Source organism: Ochlerotatus camptorhynchus, unplaced genomic scaffold (genome assembly GCF_037179485.1).
Source record: "Ochlerotatus camptorhynchus isolate MF236.1 unplaced genomic scaffold, CSIRO-AGI_Acam_v1.1 ptg000743l, whole genome shotgun sequence".
In the NCBI taxonomy this organism is placed as follows: Eukaryota; Metazoa; Arthropoda; class Insecta; order Diptera; family Culicidae; genus Ochlerotatus; species Ochlerotatus camptorhynchus.
Genome location: NW_027041212.1, coordinates 407800 through 433123, shown reverse-complemented (window position 1 = coordinate 433123; position 25324 = coordinate 407800). Strand labels below are relative to the sequence as shown.

Genomic DNA, 25324 nt, shown 5'->3' with positions numbered 1-25324 from the left:
AAGCAATTGGTACAATAAGAATAGAATTCACTGTACACACGAATAGAGTAGTTAAATCACTATTCACACTAATTAGTTTTTTTCAGTGAAAGTCCAAAATGAGCTGCGATTATTTCTCTCTTCATTTTTGTGACGCAAAAATGTGAAACAGCTCCTAAATACGAATCTACTGTGTTTGACAAACCTCCCTTAGCTCAGTCGGTAAAGGCACAGCTACAAAACAAAACCATGCTGGAGGTGGCTGGGTTCGATTCCCGGTCCGGTCTAGGAATTTTTCGGGTTGGAAAATTTCTCGACTTCCCTGGGCATAGAGTATGATTGTACTTGCCACACAATTATATTAATGCAAAAATGGTACAGGCATCGAAAGCTCTCAATTAATAACTGTGGAAGTGCATCTAGAACACTAAGTTGAGAGCACGCAATAAACTAATATACCATACGCAATAAACTTGAAAAGCGAGGAGGAGGATGAAGAAGAAGTGTTTGACAAACCTATAGGAATACTAAACTCTTTTCTAGTAGATACTTCAAGAAAAACCATGCTGGTAGCAGAGTTATTAACAAACGAGCAATTTGTGTGATAAATGGAGCAAGCCAACCCTGCTCGCAGGTGCACAATTTATTTTTAGATTGTCATTTCTCCAGATGAGATTATTTTCGTTTGACTTCCAAGAATGGATGTACGTGGGATAAGGAACAGTGTCTATCATGTCGGTGCGGTTTGGAAGCTTTTCTGCGGAATGCTTTACGAATAGCAACGTAATGAAGGATACACTTGATCCGACGATGAAAAGGTGGTGTGGGAAAATTTCAGAAGATGGAATGTGGCATTAGATAGATGGGATAAGATTCCATTTCGGTAGAACATCTTACTTACTTGTTAGCATGTCTGTTGGAAATGCTACACCTCAAAATGCGCTTTTTAGCTATGTCGCAAATACATTTTTTTGTTCTTCACAAATTGAACTTACCCTCAAGCCTTTGAGCACAACCACAGTTGCTAATTGACATTATTGTAAGCATGAATTATTTTCAAAATGAAAAACTCTTGATAAATTTGCTCTTTTGCTAAATTCCTTTGTGTGTGTATAGATAGACCAGTGCACTGTGCATTATGGTCCGAAACGACCATTTAATGGGAATAAATTCTATACAGGAAAAGCTGGAAAAAGGACGTAACTACTTTGATCGATTCACTTCATCGACTTTCTCTTTTGATAACCACGGCTATGCAAACAGTTTTCGGGCTAATTTTGCCACATAGCAAAGGATGTTTTTATCTATCGTCCAAATCGTCAAATACAACAGGGAATGATTTTTGCAGCTGAGTTATTAACGAAAGAGACAGTCGATTAAGAGAATCGATCAAAGCAGATAGGCCCTTTTTCTTGCTCTGTATAGAATTATTCACTCCGATTCTTAGTGAGTGCCTTCGTAGTTCTACGAAGCTTCTAAGCTGATTATAATTAAATGGGCCATCTTTTCATATAAGTGATGATAATACCCCGTTCACATTACAGCCTATATCTCGTAATATAGGCTGTCTTGCAATGAGTACATAGGATTTCCAGTGAAAACTAGATGTATGAGTGCTCATTGCAAGACAGCGTATATCACGTGATATACGCTGTAATGTGAACGGGGTATAAGAGTGGTCCTCATTTTAACTTAAAATCAGGTATCTGACTTTTTTGTTTTAAGTTATAGGTGGTGACATTCTACATCAAAGCTGTGGAAACAATTATTTCAAGTAACTGAAGACTTCATTTTCCCAGGTCTTCATTTGACCATACTAGACCTCTTTATTTGTTCCAAATTCAAAATAAATTACATTTCATTTTAACCTAGGTGCTCCAACTACTACAGTAACTTACCAGCCTTAATTTTTATTTTATATATCTAATTGTTTTTACATTGTTCCTGTCTTGGCAATTCAATATTTTAAACAGGTTTTTTAAACCTGCATGTCAGTATAACAATTGATTTCTTAAAACTAAAAACTAAAACTAAATCTTATCTAAGTATAAAGGGAAAAAATCGTTGCAATTGAGGATTGCAACGATATTAGCCTCAAATTATTAATTATTTTGTTGGACATTTGTTCTAAAGTCTCAACATTCGAAATTCTATGTACTTCGGTAGTACTGTACCAGGGAGGCCCTCAATGTGATCTTTAAAAGTTAATTTTTGGTCAAGTATTAATCCAAGATATTTCACTTGGTTTGACCAGGAAATTGGAACTCCGTGCATAGTGACTATGTGACTACTACTAGATTTCAAAAACGAAGCTCTAGGCTTATGTGGAAATATTATAAGTTGAGTTTTGGAAGTGTTGGGAGAAATCTTCCATTTTTGTTAATAAGAAGAGAAAATATCTAAACTTTTCTGAAGTCTGCTGCAAATAACACGAAGACTTCTTCCTTTAGCGGAAATGCCTGTGTCATCAGCGAACAAAGATTTGTGGCAACCCTGAGGCAAATCAGGGAGGTCCGAAGTGAAAATGTTATACAATATAGGCCCAAGAATGCTACCCTGAGGAACTCCTGACCTAACAGGTAGTCGATAAGATTTGGAATTTTGATGATTTACCTGCAGAGTTCTGTCAGTTAAATAATTTTGAACTCATTTCATAATGTAAAGTGGAAAATTAAACTTTTTCAATTTAGCAATCAAACCTTCATGTCGAATGCTTTTTCTATGTCTAGAAGAGCAACTCCAGTTGAGTGGCCTTCAGATTTATTTGAACGAATTAAATTGGTAACTCTTAAGAGTTGATGAGTAGTTTAATGCCCATGGCGAAATCCAAACTGCTCATCTGCAAAAATTGAGTTCGTATTGATGTGAAGCATCATTCTATTCAAAATTATCTTTTCAAAAAGTTTACTTATTGAAGAAAGCAAACTTATTGGGCGGTTGCTAGAAGCTACAGCTGGATTTTTATCCAGCTGTAAAATTGGAACAACTTTTGCATTTTTCCATTTATCAGGACAATATGCCAAATGGAAACATCTGTTAAATAATTTTACCAATAAAGACAAGGTACTCTCTGGGAGTTTTTTGATGAGGATATAGAAAATTCCATCATCACCTGGAGCTTTCATATTTTGAAACTTTTTAGTTATAGACCTTACTTCGTCCAAATCAGTGGGGGACTGGAATCATCAAAAATATTTTCCCGAAAGAAAATATTCAGAAAATCCCGAGCAACCTGATTCTCAATAGGACTAGTAAGACCCAAACTGAAATTATGGGAACTCTCGAATTGCTTAGCAAGTTTCTGAGCTTTTTCCAAATTTGTGATCAAAATTTTACCAATTCTTTAAGCGCTGGAATTGGCTTTAAAGGTTTTTTCAAAATTTTTGTGAGTTTCCAAAAGGGAACTCGGGTCTAATTTAGAAACATTATTTTCAAAAGTTTTGTTCCTCAGGGCAGATAATCGCTTTTTAATTTGTTTTTGCAAATCCCGCCAGATAACTTTCATGGCAGGATCGCGTGTTCTTTGATATTGTCTCCTACGGACATTTTTAAGTCGTCTATTATAATAGAATCGAATTTAACCTCGCATTTTGGTACTGAGGCAGCTCTTGCTTCAACTATAGAAATAGTCAGAGATTCAAGAGCATAATCAATTTCTTTTTTGGTTTGCAAAGGAATGTTTGGATCGAAGTTATATTCCATAAATGTTCGATATTGCTCCCAATCAGCTCTATGGTAATTGAAAGTAGAGCTGTTGGGATTACAAATTATTTCTTGGGATATTTCAAAAGTTAATGGAAGGTGATCAGAACCGAAGTCAGCATGGGTAACCAATTGGCTACAAAGTTGACATGAATCAGTTAAGACCAAATCAATAGTGGAGGGATTTCTTGCAGAAGAAAAGCATGTTGGGCTGTTTGGATATTGAATAGTGTAATAACCTGCAGAACAATCATCAAACAGAATATTACCATTGGAATTGCTATGAGCATTATTCCATGAGCGGTGTTTTGCATTAAAATCACCAATAATAAAGAATTTAGACCTATGACGGGTAAGTTTCTGAAGGTCACCCTTGAGAAAATTCTTTTGCTGGCCTAAGCATTGGAATGGCAAATAGGCAGCTATAAACGTAAGTTGTCCAAATTTTGTTTCAACAGAAACACCCAAAGTTTCAAAAACTTTGGTTTCAAATGAAGAAAGAATTTTATGTTTGATTCGTCTATGAATAATGATGGCAACGCCACCACAGGGTCCATCAAGACGATCATTTCTATAAATCAAGTAATTTGCGTCCTTCTTAACCTTATGGTCAGGTTTAAGGAACGTTTCAGTTATAACGGCAATATGCACGTTATGAACTCTCAAAAAATTAAATAGCTCGTCTTCATTATCTTTAAGAGATCGAGCATTCCAATTTAAAATGTTTAATGCTTTAAAATCCATTACTGAATTTTAAAGTCATGACAATATTATTTGCAAATTTTACCCCAGTTTGAATTGCATCAAACATGGAGTTTTTAAGCATATCAGAAATCATGTCAATTAATGATTTCTGTAAAAATTCCATTTTAGGGGCAGTAATGCTTCCTAAGTCAAAATTGTCAAAATTTCCGTTAGAATTACGTTGGTTAGTATTTTGATTTCTACCTGATGCAATAGCAGCTCGCTGAACATTGTTAGCAGCGAGGGGAGTAGGTATAGATGAACAATTTGAAGCAGGGGTGATATTTGTACCTACGGGTACTAATGTAGAATTTGTTCCTCGTTGACCGTTGTTAACAGCAGAGGAATTTGTACCTGTTCGGAAACGTGGAGCGTTTCCTACCGCTTAGAACGAGATTGTAGGATCGCTTTGCGAGTCTTACATTCCCAAAAATTGGATTTGTGATTTTCACCACAAATTGAACATTTAAATTTCTTAGGATCTCCTTCCACAGGACAGTCGTCCTTAGCGTAAGAGAAAAATCACCACAATTCATGCATTTAGCTGGCATGTAGCAATTTTTAGTTCCGTGACCCCATCCCTGGCACTTACGGCACTGAGTGAGGTTTTGGAAATTTCCTCCAGTCTTTCTGAAGTGTTCCCACTTCACTCGGACATGGAGCATAAGGCTAGCTTTTTCTAAGGCCTTAAGGTTGTTTAGTTCAGAAGACTTGAAGTAAACTAAATAAAAATCATTAGAAATCCCGTCCTGGCGATTCGCGCAACGGGATTTCTAATGATTTTTATTTAGTTTATTTTTCATTTTGATTACTTGGAGTGGCACAACTCCAAGTAATTTTGCCAGTTAATCATTGATCTGATCCAGGGATTCACCATTGGACAGTCCTTTCATGACAACCTTGAACAAACGTTCAGTTTTGGTGTCGTAAGTAAAAAATGTGTGCTTCTTCTCAGTAAGATACTTGAGAAGACATTTAAATCCGTCCAAGGTTTCAGCCAATACACGGCATTCACCCCGACGTCCAATTTGTAGTGAAAACTTAATTTTCGCGAAATTAAAAAGTTCCATGCGAAGAGCATGGAAATCGGAAGTGGTTATCACAATAGGAGGAATCTTTTTCTTCTTGGCATTAAGCCGGGAAAGTTTACTAGAATTTTTTTTGGATGATGATCCATTCTCACCATCCGTGAGCAAATCAAATTGATTACTCAAATTAATTTCATCAGAAGGGGGGTCAAGAGTTTGCCCCTTTCTTTTGCGTTTAGGTGCCATGGCAGCAGTAAATTTTTATCCAAATCGACTTCCAAGCAGATTACTATAAGAATAATAAGAAAGAAATTTTAAACTAAACAAACATACAGTCTTCAAATGTTATTATCTCAGATACGTAGTTGGATAGATAATTTTATTTTTGATACGGATTTTGAAAGTTCGCACATAACGCAACATTTGAGGTTAGCACTTTTAATATTTTTTTTTTCAATAGAGTAAACAACTTTTAAAAATACCTGGACAGCAGCGCTCTTTTCTATCTTTTCAGGAAAGCAAAATGATGTGCATCCAAGTGGTACTCGATTATGACGACGCCGGTGGGCAACAAAGACTCCTCCCATCACGAGTAGTTTGCTATCAAGTAGCGACACTGGCTCCTTTCCTTTTACGCAGTTTGCCAATGTCAACACCTGGAAAGTTAGCGGCGCCGGTGGTGTAGTGGTAAGCGTGGATACCTCTCACCCCAGCAGGCCTGGGTTCAATCTCAGTTGGCATGTTCTGAGGCATAACATCTCTGATCGCGCCTTCCTTCTGAAGGGAAGTAAAACCGTTGGTCCCCGGTACATGAATTGATTGATCGATAGGTAGCGTCCAGGTGTGGGAGCTGCCTCCCTGACGTCGGTAGCATTGGTGCTCAGCCAGGGGTGGGATGTGGCTGTCAAATACGAACAATCGATGCCTACCCCGTATAACTGGTTCCAAACGTAAACAAGCCATAAGAAACCTACATGGTTTGTTTACGTTTGGAACCGATTAAAAGTTGATGAAGAAAATCGATCAAAATCATTTGCACCCCTGCTTTCAAATTTGGTTAGAAGAGCATTTTGTGCGGTCGTTGGGGGCGTGTGGTGCTGAATATGGACAAACAGGCAGATAAATTCTATTCCTACTCTTTACTGTAATAAGCTTGGTGGCCCTGAGAAGGGCCGTTTTGATGCCAAAGTTGGCGATGATTTAACCTCCGAAACCGTACAGAGTGCGTCTGTCGCTTCAAAGCGTAGACGACACATCCAAGGCCGCTTACGCTTGGCGTGTTCAGTATAGGTGGCAGCACCACGGATCTCATTTTCCAAGAACACCTTCAGCACACCTCGTAGACCAGACAGGAGACACGTTTGCTGCTTTTGCTGCTTCTGCTGTCTGCTCACCACGGCGTCCGAAGCGAAAATGAGTTGAGGCTTCACTTACTTAAAATGATCTTTATTTCTTGTGTTTGTGTGGTTTACATTTATGAATTTTTCAAGTGACACAGATGCGTCTTTTCAACTTTAGTTCATTTGAGATTTTAATTATTATTTACAGTTACTAGTCCTATCAGGCCTATTTTTAAAGTATGACCACCTTGGTGGGATTGGTTTGATTTGAATTGGAAAAAAGGAGACTACTTATAACTACTATTTACAACTACAACTAACCTACAACTACTATATACACCTAACCTACTATATACAAATTGCTTATCAAAGCATGTTCTGATAAATTACATTTTTCTGCAAATTTAGTCTTAATTTCGTTAATTCTTGAATCTATTTTGGCAACTCCTGCCTCTTCGTGTAAATTTGTTATTCTAGTGTCGAAAGGACGATCAAGAACCATCCTCAGCACTCTATTATGTGCGACCTGAATTTTGTTCCTGTGAGTCTGTGCACATGATTCCCACACCGGAGCTGCGTAGAGGATCGCAGGTGCTATGATTTGTTTGTAGACGGCCAGTTTGTTCACCCTTGAGAGGCGGGATCTGCGGCAAATCAGCGGATACAGAGACCTAACCAAGGTAGAACACTTGACTACAGTTTTCTCTACATGCGAACAGAAGAGTAGCTTTTCATCGATCAACATCCCGAGATAGGTTACTTCGGCAGACCACTCAACCCTTGTGCCATCCATGATTACAGTACAAGATGGTGCCGGTTTCAGTATGGGCGATTGCCGATGGAGGAACATGATCGCTTGTGTTTTGGAGGGATTGATTTTGATTTTCCACGTGGTGGCATAATCAGCAAAGGCGTTAAGGTATCGTTGAAGTTTGTTCGTTATTTCGCGAGGCATCCTTCCTTTGACGGCTATTGCGGTATCATCTGCGAACAGGAAAAACACGCAACCGTCACCGAGAGGAGGAATGTCGGAAGTGTAAATGCTGTAAAGCAAGGGGCCCAGCAGACTGCCTTGCGGGACTCCTGCTGGGATGGAAAACGTGTCTGAAAGACAACCATTCAACGATACCTTAAACGACCTTTGCTGGAGGTAGCTACGGATGATTCTAACCAGATGTAATGGAAAGTTGAAGTTACAGAGCTTGTATACAAGCCCATAGTGCCAGACATTATCAAACGCTTTCTCAACGTCTAACAAGGCCATGGCTGTGGACTTGGATACAGTTTTGTTACTTCGGATGTTATTCATCACCCGCACTAGCTGGTGATTGGTGGAGTGCCCCTTTCTGTTCCCTTTCTGAACTGTTCCGGAAGGAGAATGTTATTTTCCTCGACAAACTTGAGCAAACGATTGATAATGAGTTTCTCGAACAATTTGCTCAGCGCTGAAAGGAGGCTGATTGGTCTGTAGCTTGAAGGCAATGTTGGATCCTTATCGGGCTTGCGGATTGGTATGATTTTTGCTACTTTCCAGATGCTTGGAAAGTAGTGCAGTTCCAAGCATCTGTTGAAGATAGTGGTTAGAAGAGACTGCACTTTCATGCTGAGTCTCTTCAAGATCAAGTTGAATATACCGTCAAACCCGGGAGCTTTCATGTTCTTGGTGCATTTCAGCGCTGAGCAAATCTGTTGTACTGTAATCATATCCGCCGGAGGCACGGCACAAGGGAAGGCATCTAGGTTTTGAACGCATAGCGCAACCTGATCATCGAGCAGACTTTGGATAGTCGAGCCAAGAAAATGCGATGAAGCGACATGCTTGCCGATCGCATTTGCTTTCTCCTGTGGGGTGATTAAAAGCCGATCGTCATCATTTTCGACTCTGTGAGGTGGAACGGGTTTGGGATGAGTTTTCAGGACCTTGGCTACCTTCCAGAATGGTCTGGAGCGGTCGTCCAGATTCTGGACAACACGCCCGAAACTTTCATTTCGGAGTGAGTCCATTCTGGAAGCAATCTGCCTGTTCAGATCGGCCATTTCACGTTTTTTGCCCAGGTCTCAAGTCCTCTGAAACTGGCGTCTACGCACATTTCTCAATCGAATCAATAATTGGGTGTGGGAGTCAATAGCACCCCTCACAGGAACTCGTCGAACGCATGTCTCGTCAGCCTCGGATATGGCCTGTTGGAGTCCTTCCAACGCCCGGTCGATGTCATCTACGGTGTCGAGCAGTGGATTTTCATCGATGTTGCTGTCCACCATTCGACCGTACTGCACCCAGTTGACATGGTGGTAGTCTTTACGCAGGCAGCTTCTAGCAGGAACCACGTTGACACCTACTTCAGTCACCACCGGTTGGTGGTCGGAGCTGAGATCGTTGTGCGCCTCCGGCTTGGATAGTCCGATGTTCGACGGGAAGAAGTCCAGCGTGGAGGGATTTCCCGTCGGAGAGATGAAAGTTGGTTCGTCCGGAAATTGCACAGTGTACAGTCCATGTTGTGCGTGGTCGAACAGTAGACATCCGTTCCGGTTCCGCTGGTAGTTCCGCCATGCTTCATGGCGGGCGTTCAGGTCGCCCCCAACGATGAATCGGGAGCTAGTACGAGTGATGGCGGTCAGGTCGTTCTTGAATTGGATGTCTAGGCCGTTGCTTGTGGTACACTGACGTGGGCAGTAAACTGCTATAAACCGGACGTTTCCAGTTGGTGTTTCCACCTCCACACTAATGGCTTCGATGATAGAAGTGCGGATGTGGGGCAGAGTGCAAAACTTGATTCCCTTTCTGACGATGACCGCTACACCACCCCCCCCTGGAGCTGGTGCGATCAAGCCGGATAATGTTGTGGTCAGGCAACCAGAAGCTGTCACCGGACTTTAGGTAGGTTTCCGTTAGAAGACCCACGTCGATGCTATGCTTGCGGAGGAAGTCGGCAAGCTCAATCTGTTTAGCTCTTACTGAGCAAGCGTTCCAGGTAGCGATGGTTAGTGGTTTAGACACCATATTGGATGATGAACTTACCGAGCACTTGGATCTGTTCGGGCTTATTGCGGCACTTACGTAGAGCACCGGTCATGTTGATAAAAATCTCCATAAGTTCATCTGCTGAGAACAGATCGGGATTATTTGTTTGAGCTGTTGGTTGCCTCCAGAATTCAGGGGGGGATGGAGAGCTTTGTCCAGCAGAAGATCCAGACGTTTCTTGAGGGGGCGTGGATCGTACCCTGGGATTTGCTTGTCCATGAAGAGGCGGAAAGTCCTCCGTCCTGAAAGCCGGGGCCTTATCCTTCCTTCGTGCTGGTTGATTGTTGGTGGACGCTTGATTTCGGATGCGCTTGAAATCCTCGCGTTCAGGGCACTGCTTGTTGGATCCTTGGTGAGCACCACCACAGTTGGCGTATTTGGACGCCACAGCTTCATCCGCAGCACATTCGGAGGTGGCATGGTCTTGAGCGCAATTTCCGCAGCGTGGCTTAATGTTGCAGTTGCAGGTACCGTGTCCGAAGTTCAGACACCGTTGGCACTGAGTCACATAGCGATGACCGCCACGGTATGGCTCCCAGCGAACGATGATGGAATTGATGGATCGGATGGCTTTCAGTGCGTTGAGCGTCACCGTTCTCTTCTGGAAGTGTACCAGGAAAAGGCTATCCGGATACGCCTTCACATTCTCGTCTCTTCTTGTCATTCGGTATACGGCACTTGGGGCCAGCTTGTACCTGTCCCTGATTTCATGTTCGATAAACTTCGGGTCGAAATTTGGTAGGCCCCTGATGACGACCTTGAACGGTTTTTCACCGGGGATGTCGTGGGTGAAGAATTCCACCTTGGAAGTCCTCAGGTGGGCGATGACCAAGTCATACTCCGCTTTGGTACGAAGCACCACCTTGGTGCCGACTCTGCCCAATTTGAATTCGGCTTTGACGCCCTGCGACGCCAGATCCGCGATGAGCTCGTTGAGATGGGCATTTTTCACCACTAGCGGAGGAAGCTTCACTCTTGCCGCGCTCATGTCAGCAGCATTTTCTTTATCGGCAGTGTCACCGAAATCTCCGTTCGTCGCAGAGGCATCGTCTCGACCAATCGTGCCATCAGACTGGCCTCGGTTCTTCTTCTTTTTCTTGCTGCGTTTTTCCAACACAGCCGGCTGGATATTCCCATCCATGGGGAGAACAGCAAACCTGTTGGATGTAGGTACACCCGAACTTCCTTCACCGGGGTTCTTGTCCTTCACCGGGCTTCGTGAGCGATGCTTCCCCATATCGGGGCACGCACACACACAAAAAACACCGCGAAAGAGAGAGAGCGCGAACACTTCACCACGAACTTTTCGTCAAACATCGAAAACCCTATGACCATCAGAAAAGGGAGTCTCTGGTAGCCTTATTCACTGTTTTGGTTTGAATCTACGTTCCGTTTCGCCTCGTTCCATTCGTTTTTCTCCATTCCATCTGTTAAATGTAGTTTAAGCAATCATTTGTACAGCGTTGTCAGTTTACCGGGAGTCCAAAATTATCGGTGGCGGCGGCGGCGTGTGAAAAAATGCCGGTGGCGGCCGTGCGGCAAATAGACTTTAGAATTTTATAAGGCTGGACTTATTTTATAAGGCTGGACTTATGAACGCGACTTATGAGAGATTTTTGTCTAACATAAGGTAGCACTTATACGCCTTTAGCCATTAGATTTTCCCAAGCGTTGACAGACCATGCCAAATGCCCAGACACAGGACTCGTAATCTCAATGAACATGGTTCGGTTCCAGTATGCTCCGTTTAATTATTTTTTTGTTGAAATTATTTTTCATAAGGCAAATCTATGAAATTCATATCGATTTCTTGTGGCAAAAATTCATAAGTGTTCTTATGGCATTCTTACGTTATTTTTCCTCGGTGAATGTTTTCACGTAGCATTGACGTGAACATTATTTTGAGTGTACCCACTTCCAGTCCTGCTTATGTGGTTTCTCAAATAACTGATTCAAATGAGCATGAGCATAATACCATAGAGTTACCTCTATGATAATAACCCGTACAGACTATGACTTATATCATGTAATATACACAAAACAAAATTCAATATGACATCCAAGAGAGCCACAAAAATAAACAAATGCAGTAAATGCAGCGTAATGTCAGTTCATGCACTGTATTAATGATAATTTTGTCCTTTTTGGCAAGTAATATTACACCATATTTTTGACACGATTGAAGTGCATCCACTTTGATGTGATATAAAAATTAATTTTTTGCTGTGTAGGCTGTCTTGCAATGAACATTACATCTAGCTTTCACTGGAAATCCTATGTATGAGTGCTCATTGCAAAACAGCCTATATTGCATGATATAAGCCATAGTCTGCACGGGGTTTAAGCATCAAATGTAAGAGTTGATTTCTTACATCCTCTGCATCTTTTCTTACAACTAATGGTAGTTCTTACAATGGACTATAGGTTATAAGAAAGATTTTCCAGAATGAATATTATTGCATAAAATAATATTAGCTAACATCAACATTATTTTCAACACCTTTCTACAACATTATACACCGTTCGAAAAATTCATGTAAATTTCTGCGACATATAGCGCACATAAAATTAACGCTAGATTTGACATAAATTTACGCGATATTTCGTGTAAATTTAAGCGCAATATCGCATAAATTAGCAATATTGTATGCAAGCTTGTAAACGATTTCGCTGTTTATGCCAAGTATAGCTCAAAATTAAACGAAGGGAGATTTTACGCGATAGTTAAAATTCAGTATTTTTTTCTGTGTAGAATCTGTAAAGAGCAGTGAAAAATTACAAATCGTGTATATTTTTGATGCAAATCTGTAATAGAATATTTCATTTATCGGTTGAGTGTCAGCCGGCACCGGTGGTGTAGTGGTAAGCGAGACTGCTTCTCACCCCAATGGGCCTGGGTTCAATCCCAGCCGAGGTCGGTGGGATTTTTCTGAGGCATAAAAATCTCTGGTCACGTCTTCCTTCGGAAGGGAAGTAAAGCCGTTGGTTCCGGCCCATGTATGTTTGATGAATGGGTGCGATTTCCTACGCAGGGTGGAAGCTGCCTTCTTGCACATTCGATTGCCGTCAATGGATGGCAATCGATGTCCGTCGATGATTGGCACTAGATTGCGGAACAGAGACCGACGTTAAATAAAGGAAAGAAGAAGATTTATCGGTTGAGTGTTTCGACATCCCTGAACCACAAAAATCGTCTTCTAAAATTTAAGTAAGTGTAATCGTGTGCAAAAATAGATACTATTTTTAAACAATGCTCTTCTCCTCTAAGAAATTTGGCTTCCAACTTTATCAAAATATGTTTTTTTTTTTGCTTTTTGATGTACCTATTTAGCGGCACTATTTCTTCACCACAGTCGATAAGAACGGCAATGTTATTCCTTAGTGCTCCACTTCCACTCAGATGGAAAGAAGGATAATATCCCTTGACACTTTGCTACGTGTGTTCATTTCTTCTTCTCGAGGGTGGCACGAAATTCCACTTCAACGATGTTTTCCGCTTTCCTTTACTTCCATGGTAAAAAAAATGAGCACAGCCCTTAGAAAGTCGTTTCAATTTATCAGAGCGAAAGTCATCCCCGACAACAAACTATTTTTAGGGATGTGAAACCACCTAACGGGTCGGAAAATTATCAGCGCTTCACGTAACGTGAGCCCGGATGAAACAACCTTCAAAGTTTAAGTTTAAAATGAGGGGGTGGGTTTTAAATTAATTAAAGCTGTGCTGCTGCCATGGGCGATGACATTTTGATTGAGATAATTGTTTTGGTCACTTACCTGGTTTTGACCTTGTGTTGCTTATCCGGTAGCAGTTGCAATTTGACGTAAGGGTCGGTGGCAGACTGTTTCACGTTGCCGTTTCCATTACACAATGGCCCAGCCGGGAGAGCTGTTAGGTCTGTCGTTGTCGATCCGTGGTTCTTTCCCGGTAGGCCACGGCAACGAACGACCGAAACCACCAACGCACTGCGGTCGGCCAAATATCGAAGCTTGAACACAATGGCTCCCAACTTCCCGTATTCCGTCTCGTTGTCATTTCCATCCAAAGCATCTACATCGGGAGATTTGGGTTCAAGTTGGACCTTTTTTGGAGTCAGCTCGTTCTCTTCACTGTACTTGGTGGTAGTCGTAGTTATGGTTGCGGTTGTGTTTGTCGGTATACAACTCTGTTCCGTAGGAGACTGCGCCGGTAGGTGCCCACCGGGAGGTGGTTTGATGCCTGTTGGGGACGGGGATTTTTTTAGATATTGCGGAGGTTGACCACTAGGTGAACGAACGGCCCGAGGAGGTCGTGGTGGTTGAAAAGGTAACGACGACACTTCGTGGCCAGCCTTCTTCTTTTGGCGTCGAATTCGTCTGGCACAGAAACAAGCGGTCACTGCTAGGATGGCTGCCGCTGTTAGACCCAAAACTGCTGGCACCACTGAAATTAAAACGACATAATCTACATAAATACGAACGATTGTTTACCGTTGGGTTAGTGGATCTTATCTTTGCATACATTAAGGCGACACGGAGGGCCGTTTTGATGGGTGGGGTAAATGTCGTTTTGCAACTCTTTGAGATAAACGAGAGAATGTTGCTGAAGCTGAACCTTTGTACAGAGGCGTTTTATTGTCATTTGGCATGGAACGAAACGGTGCATTAGAAGAATGCTGAACCTGATAGGAGGTACAAAAGAGCAAGTATCTGCCAACGTCATCGCTGTTGCTGGCACAAGGATGTAGGAGATACCTACATTTTGTTGGGGGCATATGGAAGATATAATGTGTCTTGTTTCTACTTTTGTCCAAGGCAGTTTGCACCGACTTTGTTGCAAGCAATAAATGAAACAAATGGGTGCTCTCTTTTCACGAGACTTGTTACGATGTATCATAAAGATGCTTCACGTTACTATGAGATTTGAAGCTGGGTCACTACGATACAGTAATTTTCGTCCAAAATAGAATTAAATGCAATAACGTATAATACTAAGCTTATGTCCTGTTGGGTCCTGTCGAGAACAGCATAAAAGCTAATATAGCATTTTCAAGACCTATTATTTCGCAAAGTAGCACATGTTCCATCACTCTTAAAACAGAAAAGCTGATTACCTACGAGAGGTGGAGTAACTGTCTCGTCATATAGTTGGAACGCTCGCGTGAATTTGTCTTATCAATATATTTCAGATATAAAACATATTAAATCTTCTACTTAGCTTAGTCAAATTCAAATCTCTCCCTCTTTTCCATAATCACCAGCTACTTTCGTTGAGAAAAGTCATTAAATCTGGCAAGTACGTTTAAGTTCCAGCACTTCTGAAGCCCTGCAATTCAGATTACCGAAGTCGGTAGAATGAGCCTATGGAAATAGTTTCTGTGCTCATTGACCATAATAAGTCACTATTGTTGTTTGTAGTGACATCTGTTGGGAATTACACATAAACTGCTTTCCGTTAGTTGCTAACTGATGAAAGTGCGGTGAGCAATTCTAGTAGTCCCTTTCACAGACTGCAAAATATAGTACTTGACACTGCAAAACATGTCTGGTTCGTTTAAATGATCTTTATTTTAGTTTAACTTGGACGATTACCATATAAATTTTTACTAAGTGATTTAATTGCTTTCTTCATCTTTAGGTATGGGCAAAATTCAAAATTTGTTTTACAGAATTAGTCCTAGACTTAGTACACGGTCGACCACCTTGGTGGGATTGGTTTGTTTTGTTTTTAGAATTTGAAGAGAAACTACTTAATACTACTATTTACAGCTTAAAACTAACCTACTCTACTATATACACTTAACCTACTATGTACAAATTGCTTATTAAAGCATGTTCAGAAAGATTGCATTTTTGAATAAATTTGGTTGTCATATCATCAATTTTGGAATGTACTTTGGGAATTTCTGCCTCTTGATGGAGGTCTGTTATTCTTGTGTCGAATGGACGATCTAGGATCATCCTCAACACTCTATTCTGTGCAACCTGGATTTTGTTCCTGTGGGTCTGAGCGCACGATTCCCACACCGGGGCGGCATAGAAGATCGCGGGGGCTATGATCTGTTTGTAAACAGCCAGTTTGTTTTGCCTTGAGAGGCGGGATCTGCGGCAAATGAGCGGATACAAACACCTAACCAAGGCGGAGCACTTAACTAGGGTTTTCTCTATGTGCGAGCGGAACAGGAGCTTCTCATCGAACAACATCCCGAGATAAGTAACATCAGTGGACCACTCGACCCTTGTACCATCCATTATTACGGTACAGGAGGGAGACGGTTTAAGTTTTAATGATTGTCTGTGAAGGAACATGATCGCTTGGGTTTTCGAGGCGTTGATTTTGATTTTCCACGTGGTGGCATAATCAGTAAAGGTGTCAAGGCATCGTTGGAGCTTGTTCGTAATTTCACGAGGCATCCTACCCTTGACAGCTATCGCGGTGTCATCTGCAAACAGAAAGAACACGCAACCGTCTCCTAGAGGAGGGATGTCCGACGTGTAGATGCTGTAAAGCAGTGGTCCCAGCAGACTCCCTTGCGGAACACCTGCTGGGATCGGAAATTGTCCCGAAAGGGAACTATTCAACGACACCCTGAACGACCTTTGCTGGAGATAGTTACGGGTGATTTTCACAAGGTATGGTGGAAAGTTAGAGTTACAAAGCTTGTATATAAGTCCGTCGTGCCAGACATTGTCAAACGCCTTTTCGACGTCTAACAAGGCCATGGCTGTGGACTTGGATACAGCTTTGTTACTTCGGATGTTATTCATCACCCGCACTAGCTGATGATTGGTGGAATGCCCCTTGCGGAACCCGAACTGTTCCGGAAGAAGAATGTCATGTTCCTCCACAAACTTGTTTAGTCGGCTGAGGATCAATTTTTCGAACAGCTTGCTCAGCGCTGAGAGCAGGCTAATCGGTCTGTAGCTTGACGGTAGTGAAGGGTCTTTCCCAGGTTTGCGGATCGGGATGATTTTTGCCACCTTCCAGATGCTTGGAAAGTAGTGCAGCTCCAAGCATCTGTTGAAGGTGGCAGCTAGCAGCGAGTGCACCCTCGGGCTGAGATTTTTCAACGCTAGGTTGAATATTCCGTCAAACCCGGGAGCCTTCATGTTCTTACTGTATTTCAGCGCTGAGCAAATTTGTTCCTCTGTAATCCGTTCTTCTGGAGGGACGGCACAAGGGGAGGCATCTAACGTCAGGACGCACTGCGCAACCTGGTTCTCGAGTGGACTTGGGATTTTAGAGCCAAGCAAATGCGACTGGGCAATGTGCTCCCCAATTGCATTGGCCTTCTCTTCGTTGGTGATAAGCCGTTCGTCATTGACTCTAAGTGGTGGAATGGGCTTGGGGTGAGACTTCAGCACCTTGGCAACCTTCCAGGATGGTCTGGAACGGTCGTCCAGGTTCTGAACGAGCCGCCCGAAACTCTCGTTCCGGATTGAGACCATTCTGGAAGCGATCTGCCGATTCAGATCGACCATTTCGTATTTACGCTGCAGATCCCCAGTCCGCTGAAACTGGCGTCTACGAACATTTCTGAGCCGAATCAAGAGTTTGGTGTGGGAATCAATTGCTTGAAACTTACCCCTCACAGGAACTCGTCGAACGCACTCTTCGTCAGCCACGGATATGGCTTGATGGAGACCCTCCAGGGCCCGGTCGATGTCATCCACTGTGTCGAGCGGTGGGTTGTCGTCGATGTGGCGGTCGACCACGCGTCGAAACTGAACCCAGTTGACTCGATGGTAGTCCTTCCGCTGGCACGGTGCAGGGGCCACGTTGTAGCCCAGCTCGGTCAGCACCGGTTGGTGGTCCGAACTCAGGTCGTTGACGGCAACCGGCTTGGCTAATCTGGTGTTTGCCAAGAACAGGTCCAGCGTCGATGGGTTGCCCGTCGGTGATGTGAAGGTTGGTTCGTCCGGAAACCAGACGGAATAGAGACCATGCTGGGAATGGTCGAATAGCAGGCGGCCGTTCTGGTTCTGCTGGTAGTTCCGCCAGGCCTCGTGCCGGGCGTTCAGGTCCCCTCCGATTACAAAGCGGGCATTGGTGTGGGTTATGATGGCAAGGTCGTTCTTGAACTGCTGTGCTGTACCATTGCTAACGGTACATTGCCGGGGGCAGTAGGCGGCGATGAACCGGACGTTTCCGGTCGATGTTTCCACCTCTATGCCAACGGCCTCGATGATGGAAGTGCGGTAGTGGGGTAGGGTGCAGTACTTGATGCCTTTCTTGATGATGACCGCGACACCGCCCCCCCTGGAGCTGGTGCGATCAAGCCGGACAATGCTGTGGTCGGGCAGCCAGAAGCTGTCACCGGTCTTGAGGTGAGTCTCGGTGAGAAGGCCCACGTCGATGTCGTGCTTGCGGAGGAAGTCTGCAAGCTCAATGTTTTTCGCCCCTACGGAGCGAGCGTTCCAGTTGGCGATCTTTATGGGTTCACGGTCCATAATTAGCGACGAAGGAGATGATAGCTTGGAGCTGTTGTGTTCTTGTTGCGCAGGTGCGCTTGATGATGATGGCCTGGGCCAACAGTGTGACGATCTCATCCGTTGACAGCGGAGAATCGTCTGTAGCTTCACCGGTTGTACCGGCCAATCCCGGAGCAGGGGGATCCGTCGATGGGCCGGAGGCTTGACTGGGTACTGCAGCGGCAGCCGACTGGGCAGCAGCCAACTGTTGGTTGAGCGGGAGCGGCGCCAACACTGGAATTGGCCGTGGTTGGACCGGTGATAACGGAGGAAAGTTCTGCGCGTTGTTTTCCGGGACCTTCTTGCGACCGGGCTGGTTGTTGGACGAGGCCTTCTTCCGGATCTCGGCGTATTCGGCCCGCTTCGGACAGGCCTTACTCGTGGCCTTGTGGGCAGCACCGCAGTTGGCGCATGTGGGAGCGGCTTCCTCGATGCTGTCGCAGTCGTCGATCTTGTGGTTTTTGCCGCATTTGATGCAGCGGCTGGCCATGCGGCAGTTCCTGGTGCCGTGCCCGAACAATAGGCAGTTCGAGCACTGAGTGACGCCACGGTGGGTTGGCTTATACCGCTCCCACTTCACTACGATGTGGAACAGTGTGCGTGTCGTATGGAGATCCTTCACGGTTGTGGAGTTCTTCTGCAGATGGACCAAGTAGAGCTGGTCACGATACTTGATGGCCTTGCTGCGGGTCATCTAACATGTCTGGTACCTCTATATATGCATTTAGATCAACATCCGAAGTCCATCATTTTTTGCATACTTGGAACAAAAAATGATTTGTAAGCCCCGCCCTAACAGGATTCCTCGCCGTTTTAATGAATGGAACGGGCGAGTATACAAAAAAGGAAGGACTTCGACTGTTAATCTAAGGGTACCAACAACTTTTTCAGTGCCAGGTACTCTATTCTGAAGTCTGTGAGAGAGAAATCACGAATCGCGTGTCATCAAAGTACATGAAATGTAGAGAAATGCTCGTGAGAGAGATAGTATTGAGTGAGAGACAACGTGGCTTACCCTCTTGGTAGTACCCTGACGATCAGGACAAGTGTTTAAAATTTGACTAGTTATTTTTCCTTGATTTGTTTTCCGTCGATCTTGTTTTCCGTGCTGAGCACCAATGCTACCGGCGCCAGGGAGACACTACCTATCGACCCATCAACTCATGAACCGGGGACCAACGGCTATACTTCCCTTCTGAAGGAAGGCGTGATCAGAAATGTTATGCCTCAGAACATCCCGGCGGCGCCGACTGGGATTGAGCCCAGGCCTGCTGGGGTGAGAGGCAATCACGCTTACCACTGCACCACCGGCGCCGCTAAATTTGACTAGTTGGCATCAGGGATCGGGTGCTACTCAATTTTTTGCGAGTAAAACACACTGTTGCGAGACGGCACTTTTATTTCCAAAGAGACGTGAAAGAGCATTTTAAACCGTGCAGCACATTTCATTCTTCTTGTGTTGGAGAGTTGCCGCTCCAACGGTGTTAAGTCTCTTTCTATCTATCTCTGTCTCTCTTTGTTTCTCCGACAGTGTATTTTCTCTATAAAGCTGGGTTTAGACAGGGCAAGTCAATTGATCAAGTCAGTTGAATTCAATTGGCTTGAAAAATTGAGCCTGGTTGAACTTTTTTCAATTCAAGTGAGTTGATGAAGTCAGTTGAATGGCATGGTTTACACGTTCAATTCGCGTTCAAGTCAGTTGAATTCAACTGACTTGATCAATTGACTTTCCCTGTCTAAACCAAGCTTAACTGTAGTGTTGTAGGATATCAGTGCTGTTAATTTTCATATCATTCGATTGAAGATGAACCAATACAACTATTTAATAGATTCTGTGAAAAAGAACTCTCTCGTGCCCATCATTTGAAGAGCCCCTTTCTCATTCGTCATTGTCAATTGAGTCACTCACTTTCATTTGATATTCGACAGTGGAGTATGGAAGAAATCCAGCAAAATGGTCCCGAACAGACATGTCGACCCGATGTCGGATCAACTTGACATGCGACTCTGGCTTATTGTATTCTATTTATTTGAAAATTGAGTGAGAACGATTATCAAGTTATGCTTCAGTAGACCAGATGTTATCAGCTTTCGACGAATCTCTCTCTGAAGTTATAAATCATCATGTACCTCGAAAGAGACAAGCACTGATTTCTGCTTTCAACAAACCATGCACAGTTACATGCACTTCGAAACAATCTACCTAAACTGCGCAACAGGCTTTTCTATTCTAAAAATTAGTTCGATAAAGCTAGACTCCGTGAGCTTGAGTTGAAGTACAAAGCCGCTTTTTCTGCAACACACGAAAAATATTTGTGTAGGATACAGACAACCATCAAGGAAAATCCTTCGCGCTTCTGAGATTTCATCAAGAAATTCAAAGGCGACTTCGTCATCCCTGACTCGGTCAACTTCGATGGAACCACTTTTCGCTCAAGCTCGGAGACAGCTAATCTCTTTGCTAATTTCTTTGAGAGCGTATTTAGCAAAGCATCACCTGTTCAACGTCAAGCAGGCTTCGAGCAGATTCCATCTCGTAACATTAATCTACCATGCATACAGTTTTCTCCAGACGAAGATCTCGATTCAACGAAAGGACCCGGAACGGATAGCCTCCCAAGTAGCATTTCTTGTTTTATTGCACTCTTTTAGTGGTTTTTGAGATCAATTTTATAAAACCGTCAATAAAATTAATAGCTCCAGCACAACCTTTTGATAACCGCTATGAGATCGTCTTCCAGCTTAGTGGACCACTCTTGATATGGTTTATAAAGCATGTTTGAGAATCACAATAAAGCTGTCTTAAAACCTTTTGTAAGAAAGCCCCATACTCTACAAAAGGTTCTCATAACCTCTTTAAGAGTAATATTGTATCCAAGCAGTTTTATTACGCTTTGGTGAAAATCAGTTATAAATCTAATGTAATTTTTATTGCATCAAAGAAACCGCCATAAATTAGCTTGTTGTTGTTCTGTTCTGCTGAAACTTTTTTTCCATATGGTAATCTTTAGCTGTAAAAATAGGCTGAACTCGGTTACATATAGTCCGACAACAACCGAGCTCATGCATACCACTTTTTTTTATAATTTTTACTCCATCAAGAACGCAACGGCAGATCTCTGCCGACATTTACCAAGAATAATTTTTTTGTAAACAAGTCATTATATAGCGATCCTAACCAAACGAAAACTTCTACGGAATGACGTCAAAGAAAAGTAAACTGAAACACATACATTTTTTTTCGGTCCGCATTTTTCCACTTGTACGCCATCGCAATATAAACCTCCTCCTGTGTGTATCGTTATTTGCTGTGGGATGTTCCTCCAACAGCCCATCATAGAATTTTATTGCACCAAAACTGGCCACCCAAAATAAAGAACAAAACTCTCGACAGCATCTGCAGCTACGTCGGGATAAACACTTGACAGGTACACCTTAAGACTGCCTACCTTTCCACTGTAAGCTTTGGCACGTGGATCAGAAATGCCCTCCCATGAGCGAGGTGGACGAAAATAAAATAAAATATGTGGAGAGAATTAATTGGGCGAAATCATTTTCCAAGTGAACTGATCCTGACGGCAGACACTGCTGGCAAGAAACGGAAGTCACATTTTTGCAAAGATGGGTCCCAAGTGGCTTTTTTTTCTGTGAAGAAAGGCTCGAGACAATAGTGCCCTCGTTGACTGATGGATATTTATTTCACAAATTTTAGGACCAATCCTTTTATCATTACAGCCATATTGCTATCTTCCGTAGGAAGTGAACATCAAATCAAATTCATCCAATTAGACCGTGCCAACAAATGGAGAAAATCAATCCTTTGCCTACACCCGGAAATCATCCCCCATCGTTAGTGTTCGCTCTCCTGTAGGTGTAGGCACTAATGATGCGACAATTATAGAAGTGCTGCGTAGGAAGCATCATAATTCAAACATGAAGGTTGTACCCCCAAGGATAATGTAATGCAAAATAAGGCAAATTACTTCTAGTAAGAATAATGTCTTCCTTACTTTTGTTTTCCGTACTGAGTACCAATGCTACCGACGCCAGGGAGACAGCTTCCACACTTGGACCCTACCAATCGACCCATCAACTCATGAACCGGGGACCAACGGCTTTACTTCCCTTCCAAAGTAAGGCGTGATCAGAGATTTTATGCCTCAGAAAATCCCGGCGGCACCGACTGGGATTGAACCAAGGCCTTTTGGGGTGAGAAGCAATCACGCTTACCACTGCACCACCAGCGCCGCTAAAAACAATGTCAAATGGTGTCGGTAATCGGTAAGAGCAGAATCAGAGGGAATGTGCTTAAATTATGGAGTTAGAACTCAATAAACGTCACCACATTTTAGGAACACCCTAAGTCAATTCAGAATAAAATCCTCTAACATGAGAACGATAAGAAATAGAACTTCATTTTCCAAGCTGCTGGTGCAATCCGTGGTTTTTGACGTAGAACTTCCTCGAAAAATATGTGTGGTGAAGTAGTGTTAGGTTTTGAACGCTTGTAACTTTGTCAGTTATAGATGAAATTAAAATCCAAATACGCCAATCGATAGGATATTACATTACAAACCTGCTGAAATAAATATTTTTTCTAATTTTTCTGTAATAAACTTTTGAAAAATGTACAAGTTATATTTTTATGAAAACAGTGAAATAAGCGTTTTTTCAAAACCCAGTCATCATAATCGAGTACCACTTGGTTGCACATCGTTCTGAAAAGATATAAAACAGCAGTCGCGCTTCTGCTCATTACCGCTTCGGACGGCGTGGCACTTGGTCCTGCAGTAAGCAGGAGCAAATCTATCGTTAAAAGAGACTTGGGTCCCATTCAACTAAGGGGCTGTTCATTAACTACGTGGGGGGAGGGGGCAAAAATCCTAAAAAAAATGTCTACGTAGTTAATGAACAGCCCCTAATACGAAACGCGGAATAGTTATTTATGCAAAACACCCCCCCCCCCTCCCCTATAACGATAACCTGAAATAACATGGACTTTAACGATCACTTTTTTTCCGGGAAATAATTGTTAAGCAAACTACAATGTAGTAAAAAAAAGTTTAATTCCGTTAATTTTTTTATCCAACTACTGCCTCTTAAAATAATCGCTCACAATATTTTGATGTTATTCTGTGGGTGATTTATCACCAACTGACTGTAAAACATATCTGGTACCTCTATATATGCAATTAGATAATCATCCGAAGTCCATCGATTTTTACATATTCTGCACAAAAAAGACTTTCTGCCCCGCCCCATTCATAAAAAAAAACGGTGGGAAATCCCGTCAGGGGCGGGGCTTAGAAAGTATTTTTTGTGCAGAATATGCAAAGAAGGAGAGGCGTCGGATGTTAACTCAAATGCATATACCGTGCATCATAGAGAAAGAAGCTCTATCTACTGTTTCCAATTGGGTTCTTTAAGGGTATTGAGGTAAAGGCATATTCGTAATCTACATTAAACATGGAACCGAAATCCGAAATTTGATCAAAATTGGAGCACTGGAACTATTTTAAGTGAGTGCGATTACATTAGAAAATATCACCATCTTAGCGTCCCACAGTGGGACTTTGTATACGAGCGAGCTGTCAATTTGTTAGTTTAGTGTCAAACAGTGGAGTTAATTTTACTTTGAACTTTGATTTAAAAATCGAGATGAAAGTCTACGGTTTCGAAAAAAATATCGTTGTGCTCAAAAAACGAAGCTCTTTCAGATGATGTCTAAAAATCGACACACTTTTTTAAAATTAAAGAACCCAATTAGCGCAATTACTCAGGAATGCTTGTGGGATTACGAGCCCGCGTTTCAATAAAATCCTATTTTGAGAACATTGTAAATTTTTTAGTATAATTTAAATACATTATCTTACCGTGGTCTGATTATGCTAACATGAGTTGTCGCGAGTTTTGAACCATAACCGAAACATTGAAATACTTTAAAAATTTAAGATAAAGTATAATAATCAAAAATGCATGACATACATCAATTCTGCGTAGTCCTACATCATACTGCGGTCGTGTTTACCCAACTAACAATTGTCACAATGTAAACGCTTTACTCATTTCATTTATACAGTCTCAAGCTGTATTCAAACGTTATAAGATATGAGAAAACCTTTACTCAACCTCTATGCAAGCAAATTTGGCGAACTTAGTCAGCTACTTATGGCTGTTGGAACAGTCGGGAGAAGCACTTATTGTATATCCATTAACGCTTCTATACAGCTGTTATCCTGCTGTTTAGTTGTGTGTGAACTTGAAAGGCGCTTATTCAACCTTTTCCCGGTTGTCCAATAATCACTACACAGCTTTCTCTTGAAGCCGGGTTAAATACTGTTTACGGTTTTTTTTATGAAGGAATTCATTGAGTTTATTTTGCTGTGAATCAAATTAATCGAAATTATTTACAAATCATCACCAAATTATTTACCCTGCACCGGAACCTGGAATCGAACTCGAGACGACCTCATTGGCAAACATTGACACTATCAACTGTGCTACGCCAACACTTTGAACTTATGTAAACAAATCAACATTCCCTTCTACAACAAAATCGCTGAGTAGAGGCTTTATAATAGTGCACATGAATCACTTTTCTCGACTAGTTATAAAAGAGCAGAGTAAAAGCTGTAAAACTGCACACGTCTAAAAATAAACCTAGTTAACTGTGAAAATGCTTCCGAAGTTGCTCTAACACAGTTTATAAGCTGAGTACAGGTTGTTTAGTTGTTGAAAAAGCACTTTTGATGTTTATGTTATTCAGCAAGAGTTGATGGTTGTGTAGAAGCCATAAAATGAGTAATATATTGACTTTGTTAGCTTTGTTTTGCAGCTACAAGTTGAAAGTTGATTAGTGTGTGTATAGAAGTGACATTAGCGTTTATTGGCTGATGTTATTCAGTGCGACTGACAAATTGAATAATGATTGTGAGAAAGTTGAGTAAACGCTCTCCAAAACTATTTTGCTAGCTTTTGCTTGTAGCTGTATCTGCAGCTTCTTTTCAGCTACTTTACAGCACAACGCTGGAAAAGTTGGCTTACAAAGCTGAAAATGTTAG

General features: G+C 42.3%; 1 protein-coding gene across 2 annotated transcripts in view; it reads right to left on the bottom strand.

The window, feature by feature from the left end:
- Positions 1 to 25324, bottom strand: part of Syt4 (Synaptotagmin 4) — a 68714-nt gene that overhangs the window by 1433 nt on the left and 41957 nt on the right. The window contains exon 2 of one of the 2 annotated variants that reach the window (XM_065238272.1): positions 13590 to 14256. In XM_065238272.1, the coding sequence (XP_065094344.1) occupies positions 13590 to 14256 (667 nt within the window). The remainder of the gene's footprint in view (positions 1 to 13589; positions 14257 to 25324) is intronic. The other variant, XM_065238273.1, reaches the window with a different exon arrangement.